At 39.4% G+C, this 8,650-nt stretch overlaps 1 protein-coding gene across 2 annotated transcripts; it reads right to left on the reverse strand.

The window, feature by feature from the left end:
* Positions 1-974: 974 nt before the first annotated feature.
* Positions 975-5,301, reverse strand: LOC139214758 (spindlin-Z-like). Of its 2 annotated transcripts, none has more exons than XM_070845678.1 (5): positions 5,209-5,301; positions 4,521-4,562; positions 3,439-3,698; positions 2,601-2,834; positions 975-2,155 (listed from the first exon to the last, which is right to left on the reverse strand). In XM_070845678.1, exons 2-5 carry the CDS (start codon positions 4,538-4,540, stop codon positions 1,950-1,952), a joined length of 720 nt encoding a protein of 239 aa, XP_070701779.1. In that variant the 5' UTR covers positions 4,541-4,562; positions 5,209-5,301; the 3' UTR covers positions 975-1,949. The 2 variants fall into 2 exon arrangements, with proteins under 2 accessions (XP_070701779.1, XP_070701781.1); XM_070845680.1 differs by lacking the exon at positions 5,209-5,301 and adding an exon at positions 4,682-4,756.
* Positions 5,302-8,650: the final 3,349 nt, after the last annotated feature.

Below are 8,650 nucleotides of genomic sequence, written 5' to 3' on the forward strand. Positions count from 1 at the left end.
TTACTGCTATTAAACAAATGTTAGCATGCTCACAAGCTAAACAAAGATAGTGAACATGGCAAACATCATACCTGCTTAACATCAGCATGTTAGCATTGTCACTGTGAGCATGTTGCCATGCTGACATTAGCATTTAGCTCAAATCACACTGTGCCATAGTGCAACTTCACAGAGCTGCTAGCTTGGCTGTAAACTTTTTCTTTTTAAAGTGTGACACACATCTCTGACTTTTTAAAAGATTTTGTAACACAATGTCTAATAGCCTGATAGTACATGTTCATATTGTACATAACATAAGACTGAAGATTGTTTGAGAAGTTATATCAACTTCAAAAATGTATATTTCCCTTTAACATGTGTTAAATTATTTGAACATTTTAAAGATGAGTGCTTTGCAAAAACTTTTTGTATAACATAGAGTTTCTGGATCCATTCTCTGTTCAGAAGTGCTCACTGTATTCAGAGAGGTCAAGGAGAGGCGTCTCTCGGCTCACGTACTAGTATAGAGAGCACACACTACATTTAATTCTGGAAATATTCACATCCTGAATAAGTCACTTGTGCACGTGTAAAACCGTGGTTAATGAGGTCGGATCCTTGGATTATGTATTTTAGCTTCAAGTGTTCTGGTCACCTGAGACGGTCCACATCATAGAGGCAAAAACAAGCCATTATGTTATTATTTCAGAAAATAAATGAATGTTGATTCACGGTCATTAATAATAATAATAATAATTTTTGTTTTACTGGAAAACCCACATCCAACTTTGTTAACTGCACGTGCTTCAAATAAACAATTTATAGGGACGTGATCGTGTACCTACTTGGATAAAAATGTGTTTACAGTTTGTGTAAACTGATGTGTTTTGCTTCTTCTCTACCATCATGGACCTCAATCACATGAATGAACAAAACATCTACAGCAACAAAGATAAGAATTTAACAATAACTGGACAAGAAAATCTTTTTCAAGCAGCTTTTTTATGTTCATAAAAATGTCTCCGATTATATTTACAGAACAAAACATATTGCAGGTCACAGACAATTTTTTAGGCCTGAATTTATCATATGACATCATTCATTTTTGGCAAATAATAAAGACTTAAGTCCGAAATATTGAGAAATGTTGGAAGCCAATTTAACTATATAAATAGTGTGTTGCACAAACAACGTTGAAACGTAACAACATCAGTATTTTTCATATATCATAATGTAGAAAACTTGCAGTTTAAATGATGAAACAGAACAGAAATATGATACATGACTCTTTAAGAAGAATATGCGTTTTATATCCATGAAGTGAGACAGTCAAATCTCTTCAATGCCTTTACACTTCAACTTAAATCTGAGTTCACTGTGATGGTAAAATTAGCACACTGGTCAAATGAATATTACGTCTATATTGAACAAACTGAGGCCTACCCAGTGACACACATAAAGCACAGCAGACAGGTTTTGCCAAAATGTTACCAGCAGCACAGCCAGATAGTCCAGATGAAATAAATAGCACAGGCATATAAAAGTTAAACGAAACGCTAGTAAAACACAGAGGTATAGGTAAGAAAGCTGAATCTTAGTTTGATGTGTTGCTTACAAAAAGTATGAATTTGGAGTTTGAAAGTTTCACTATACAAGTTTGATTTAACCAAAACAAACGTCTAGCTCCATTTCATCTGCTGGGCTATACAATCGGTCTCAGACCTGCCTTTATTTACACTGCAGACGACCTAAAACTGAGAACCTGAAACAAACATGTCTTGCAATGTGAGAATGAAAGAAGCCTCCTGATGCCAGAAAAATAGAACAAACAGAAGAAGACGACGGGGCTTTTGATCTTCGGCACATCGCCTCCCACCGGAGGAAAACTGAAATCTGTAACACTTTAACAGGTAACGGCTGATGGGGTCGGAGATGAGCCACCAGCTCATGATGAAGCTGTGCAGTCAGTACTAGGTGGTCTTCACCAGATCGTAGACGTGGATGTGGACATCATCGTCATATTTGATGTAGTATACCGTGGGCTTGGCTGGGACCTGGTAGATGACCAAGCCCGTCCTCTTTAGACCGTTATCTGTGACATACTCCACCTGTTTACCCACAAGGCTCTCTGGCTCCTCACCCGGCTTCCTGTCTGCTGGCAGCAGGTGTTTGTTCTCTGGATGACGGACAATGAGAAGTTAGAAAAAGACTAAATAAGAAGGGTGATTCCTTCTTTTATCCACTTATGCCGCCAAAGTTTAAACATTTCCAAGAAAAACTGAGAAGATAGTAAATTATCTACAAATTGAGACTGGACATTAACTCCTACCAAACATGCTTGCCTCACTTTATTCACTCTCATAGTCCCCTCCAATTCCTTGTAGACTGCACTGTATCATCATAAGATTCAGTGCCCATAACAGAACATTCTCTCTTACTATTGAGTCAAGCCGAATCTCTGCACAAAATGTTCAGAAAAAAAGCAGCATAAATTGGAGTGTTTTGCAATGCCAGCTATGTAAATTTGTCCTGCTCTCTTCCTCCCACCTTTCCAAGACAATCGGAAATATGAAACATTGATAGTTTTATGCACACCCACAATAAAGCTCCCATTACTGTACCTGATTCAGGCAGGACACGTAGATCTCCGTCCTTATAGTCGTCCCACAGCTGGTACATGTACAGCACCGGGTCCTTCTCGTAGGTGATGTAATACCAGTGGGTCATGATGGGGGCTCGGGACAGCACCATGCCTCGCCACTCGTTTTTCTCACCATCCTCCTTCTCAAACAGATGCTCCACAGCTCGGCCCACCAGCTCCTCTGCCCCGGGGGGCACCTTGATCTTATTATTCACTGTGCGAAGAAGACACTTTGATAAGCCTGTTAACTGGAAAACTAGAGATCCCAGATGGCAGAGCATATCACGACATTAAAATATTATCATACCGTCTTACAATGCTGACCAAGCACCAATAAAATCAACAAAACCCCTTGACAGATTATCAGTTTTAGTTAATATCAGCTTTATATTAGCTCACTGAAGTAAAGAAACATTTTGCTGACCAGAGTAAAAACTGAACACTGATGTATTTGATTTAACTCAAATGTTTGATTTTCTCATAAATGATTCAACTGTTTTTTACCACCTAAGTTTTATGATTTTGCCAGCCACCACAGTGGTGTATTTAGAGTCGACAAAAGAAGAATTGAGTAGTTAGCATTAGCAACAACAGTCATTTCACCAGAGAAGAATGAGAAAAACATCAAGTCAAGCTTCAAACAGAATATCCCAAGAAAAAGACTATAATGCTGTTTGACTGCAGTGATACCTGAGGTACTGAGAAACACACAGCAGAAGACCAAAGCAATTAAGCTAAAAATACCACTTCACTACAAAATGCACACCAGAGCAAAGAAAAGCATGTCTGTGATCAGAGACAGACGTCGTCACGCTCACCAACTTTCTCTGACAACACCTGCAGGTTGGACACCCGGCTATCTTTGAAGAGCTCGATGCCGTACACGCAATCAAAGCCGTCATATTTGACCATGTAGAGGGAGCTGTTCACAGTTAGGCGCTCCAGAACGGTGCCTTTCCACTTGGTCACGTTACCCTTCTCCCTCCAGGTGTGCTGGATCCTACGGCCCAGAAGGTTGTCAGGGTCTGGGCTCAGGGTCGACGCCGAGCTCTCACTCAGCTCTCCACTGCTACGCTTCCTGCAAACAATAAGATCCGTATCTGTATTACTATATTAACTGTAGATCAAAAGTAGGACCAACCTTTTGAGGCACTTTAGAGCTACTGAATTAACATTAGAGTTGAGTTATTTGTTTTGACTGAGGAGAGGAACTATTGCTGCACCTTCACCAAACATCCAGGGTGCCAAATGGGTTTTGTTGCCACAATGATAAGGACCTTATTCTACCAAAATGTTGGACACAAGGGTGTCATATATCAATATTCACAGGTGATAGGTGCTACAGCACTCTTTGTCATGTTGAGTCATCTTCCCACTAAGGCAAACTTGTTTTAGTGCCTCTGAGCATGCCATTACGTGGCAGGGTGGGTAGTAAACACTCCCTGTGAAGCTTTATCTCAGCCAATGGTGCTGTAAAATGAAACAATATTTTTGTTAATTCATTAGTCGAATCTAATTTTGACTAATTTATCTTATTAATAGTATGAGCAGTACTTTGTATGTGCCAAACACTCAGATGCTTGGCAAGACCATCACATAAAAGAAAGGCAAAATATGCCAGACTGAATTAGAAAAAAAACAGATCAAAAAATAAAATGTTGCATTACCAAAAGCCCATTCAATGCAGTCACCTAATTCAGAATTTAAACAAGATGTCAAACAGTTTTGGAATTATGTTTTATCAAAGTTTAAAGCCACCATGCTGAATCTGAGGGGAACATTATAAAAACTGGGCTAAAAGTTGTTATTAGAAGTTATTAAATTAGAGATTAGAGTGAAATACACTACAACATACTAAAACACACCAGAGCCAAATGAGTTTGATCAGACTTGATCCTACCTGCCCCGTTTCTTTGACATGTTTCCATAAATTCACACAACCCTGTGAGACACAGGACAGTTCAGTTAGTGGATACAGCTCTCACATTCATCACTCACCTTAAGGCACATTGATCAAAACATATTTTAGCAGTTAATGAGCAGCAGACAGACTCCTGTTACCTCTGAACTCACTCGACCACAGCCATGCAAATTAGCCAGCAGACCCGCATTACCGGATGTAAACAACGTAACTGCGACGAACCTAAAGCTAATGCTAACTGAAGTAGCTCGATGCTAACACAGCCTACAGGTAATATATTTTTACAGCCAAGCATATGGCTGATAAATGTGTAACTTCACCGAGACTAGCTGAATAAATGTGTCGACGTGTCGGGTGTCGTCGGAGATGTGTCGCTGCAGTGAGTCTAAAATTGGAGACAGCTAGTTAGCCAATGTTGGTGAATCCTTCCCAGTCACTGCTTATTTTAAATGACTGATATTTCTGGGAATTTGTCTTGTGTATTTCTCCACATAAGCTAGCTGAACAAAAGGGAATGCATCGCCATGTAAGCGCTATTTTACACAGTGGTTGTAGCTTCTAGATAAACGGACAAAACAATGACTGACCATGAGAAATAAACTGACATTTTAATTTCGATCGACAAGTTCAAAAGGCGGGAGACGACAGAATAAACTGTTTGCCCTACCTGATCAATAATTTCACATGTGTTTGTGTCTTTGCGGAGCAGATTCCACCACCTAACGCAGACTAGACACACGGAAACGACCCTGCTTTGTGGACTACAACTACCAGAAGCGGCGTGAAGTTCTCAAAGCATTCTGGGACCTGTATTCCGTTTTTATGTACTTCCTTTTGATTTAATTCAAGCGCTGATAACTTTGGAGTCAAGTGAAATCACCTTTACACGTCCCGGGATTTTTTGTTTTTGTTTTATCACAACCAGTTGGATGTTAGCATTGTTAACATTTTGTTAAACGAGATGCTTAAAATACATTGAAGCTAAGAAAGTCCAGAAACTACATTTCCCGTCATTCACCAAAGATAAAGTCCACATTTTTTCCTCAGTCATTGACCAAAACGTTTCCCTCCTAAACACAAGGTAATGATTACAGTCACAGTTGGAACTGCAGGTAACAATCCTCAACAAAGAAATGATTAAACGCCATTAAATACGCAGAAACTAAACACTCAGAAACGGTCAATTTTAGGTTAAAGTTACATTCGTCTCATTGGGACATTTGATTCCTTACTTGTGATTTAATCTGAACTGAAACTGAAATGAGCTGCATGTATTTTTTATTTTATTATTTATTCGATATCTTTATTGGGGGAAATGAATTGATTTAACATTTTATTAAATGGTTTTTATTTTTGGGGCTTAAATCACAGTTGATTTAGGTTTCGAGTAAACCTGTAAATACAGCAGTAGTAGTAGCTACTAGTAGCTGCATTGTTGGACATTTTGAGTGAGATTTACAACACAAAAGAGCAAAGAAAATAACACATACATGAATTGAATTTTTTTGCATTATGATTGTAATGAACTGTCTTTTTGAATATCTTCTGTAAATCAAGAGTTCTGTGAGATTTTAGAAAGCTGAGTGTTACATTCATTTAATGAAGCCTTTATGTGCTGATTGATTGTCTATTAGTTAGTCATTAGGTATTCTTCTGTACGGCGACCTTGTGAGCTTTGAAAGGCGCCCTAAAAATAAAATGTATTATTATTATTATTATTATTATTATTATTTAGACCGTTTGTGAGAGGAACTGTTTACTCTGCTTAACCACTTTATATGTTACAAAACCCACAATTTAAAGTGCTATGACAGTTCAGTGCTATTATCAAACACTGAGGAAAAATGCTTTCTTTTTTCCCTGAAGCTGAAATGCTAATTACCGCCACAAGATGTCACACTAAACACAACATCTCTGCCTCTGGCTGCTCCAACAGACTCCTGATGATGGACTGACCAGAGTGGGGAGTGAATGATGCAGTACCCTTGGATGCCTGTCTGACAGCTTTTTCACGGTGAAAGTGCTTGGTTTTATCTTGTGCCAATCCACCTGTTTGGGTATGACTCACCTGTGATATAGAGCTGAAGAAAGAGAAAAAACTGCATGTTAATCATAACCTCCTGTTTATGGTAACCATAAACCAGCAGTAATCATTCACAAAAATGAACGATTGTAGCCCCATTCTTTGTAACCACTTAAATTTGTCTCACACGGCCCATTATTCAATCATTTATTAACTGAATCATGTTTAATTATCAAACTTTGGTGAAAAATGTCAGTACAGGGACACACAAATACTCATTTACTGTCCATAATACACATTTATGAACAGTAAGAAGAAAAACAACAAATGAAGTGAACAATGAGCACAAATATAGATGGCAAGCCAATCAAAGAACAGTCCAAATGACGTGTGTTAATATTTGTAATTAATTAATGTAATAATGTTCATGATCTCGCAAGTTTACATTTAAAATTTAAAGCTTACATATGGTGAGTGTTTTAAAGGCTGACTCCAGTGTTTTTAGACTCATTATGTTTAAATTGTAAAACTTTTGGACTAAAAAAAAGAAATAAATAATTCAGTACCCCAGGCTTTATTCCTGATGGTGAGAAACAGCACTTTGACCTTCATGTTGGGGAATAAAAAATTCAGATACTGAAGAGTTACAGGGATGAATAAATTATGATAAATCCAAATAAATTGAAAAAATTAGAGACCTTATAGGAGTCCGGTCCAACTTATCTGATGGGGATTTGAGGGACGTTATGGAGATTTGTTCTCATCATGTGCATATGTCTTTGTTCTTTATTCCTTATTTGGATCCCCATTAGCTTCCACAAAGTGGTTGCCAGACTTCCTGGAGTCTGATCCTGATGTAGATACTTGACAATTTAGTTCTTATCTCGATGTGATTTTGCTCAGTTTAACCTCACCTACACTTTAACTACCACTCAGGGTGTAAAAGCCACAGTGACATTTCGGAAACTGTAATAAAGTAGCTTTTAATACCATCATTTTTCCTACAGAGAGAAATTTGTTGTCTGTCATTAGCAGCGAGGGCAGTCTGAGGGGTTACAGCCTGAGTTTGTGTTTTCTAATCATCAAATTATGATTCTGGACTGAAACAGTTTGACCACAGATATTTCAGATCCCTTCGCTACAGACGGAATTGCTGTGAGGTGTGAGTCAGTGTTGGTGCGCTGTAAAGCCGACAGCCTTCGTGAGGAAGCCAGTGTTGTATCGACACAAAGCTGTCCGGCGCCCAAGGTTGCCTCCTCTTGTCCTTGTTGTTGTCACAGCAACAGGAAGGCCTGGATGTTGGAGAAATGAGCAGGCTTCGTTTTTCTTTTTTGTTACATGTAGTCCCATGATGCCCCACAGCAGGCGCTCAGCAAATCAGTGGAGGTCACTCAGTTTTCAGGGCAAAAGGAAGTGAGCCCGCAACTCAGCACATTCCCAGAACCAGTTGTTACATCTCTACCACTTGAATTTGTTGATTTATACTGAAGCCTCAAAATGCGAATCCCTGTGTTTACTCGTCTGTGACTGACATCCTCTGCCGCTCGTCTCTTGCAGGTTTCTCCAGCGCTGCCATCTGAGGAGGGGAGCCCACAGCGGCCCTCTCCCCTGGGACACCATGAGAAAACCGTCTCCAAAAATAGAGGTCTCCTCCTTTCCTTCCAGCTCTTTTGCTCCTCCAGGTATCTGTTGCTTCCATTTGCGTTACTGGATGGAGCACACACTCACAGATCATCCACACAGAAATCAACTGCACCCTGCTGAGAAATGCTGTTGATGGTTCCTGCCAAGAATTGCAGGGAGATTTCATGGCAGACTAAAGTCAACCCAAGGTTAGAGTGTGTGTGTGTGTGTGTGTGTGTGTGTGTGTGTGCGTGTGCGTGCATGTGTGTGTGTGTGCATTGATTAGATATCTCTATTATTAGCAACATCCCTATGCAACCTGGTAGCTTTAGAGGGATGGCATATCATGGCTGTATCATGTATGTCTGGAGCTGAATCAAACTTGACTGTGATATGAAGTGTGTGTGTGTATGTGTGTGTGTGTGTGTGTGTGTGTGTGTGTGTGTGTGTGTGTGGTGCAGGG

This window comes from Pempheris klunzingeri, chromosome 15, assembly GCF_042242105.1.
Source record: "Pempheris klunzingeri isolate RE-2024b chromosome 15, fPemKlu1.hap1, whole genome shotgun sequence".
Taxonomy (NCBI): Eukaryota; Metazoa; Chordata; class Actinopteri; order Acropomatiformes; family Pempheridae; genus Pempheris; species Pempheris klunzingeri.

What these genes read in the sequence shown, in the direction of transcription:
- LOC139214758 (XM_070845678.1), bottom strand. Translation starts at nt 4,540, where the DNA reads ATGTCAAAGAAACGGGGCAG. An exon ending in GGTGTTGTCAGAGAAAGTTG is followed by an intron (nt 2,835 to 3,438) that starts GTGAGCGTGACG and finishes TTCTTCGCACAG; the next exon opens with TGAATAATAAGATCAAGGTG. An exon ending in ACGTGTCCTGCCTGAATCAG is followed by an intron (nt 2,156 to 2,600) that starts GTACAGTAATGG and finishes TCCGTCATCCAG; the next exon opens with AGAACAAACACCTGCTGCCA.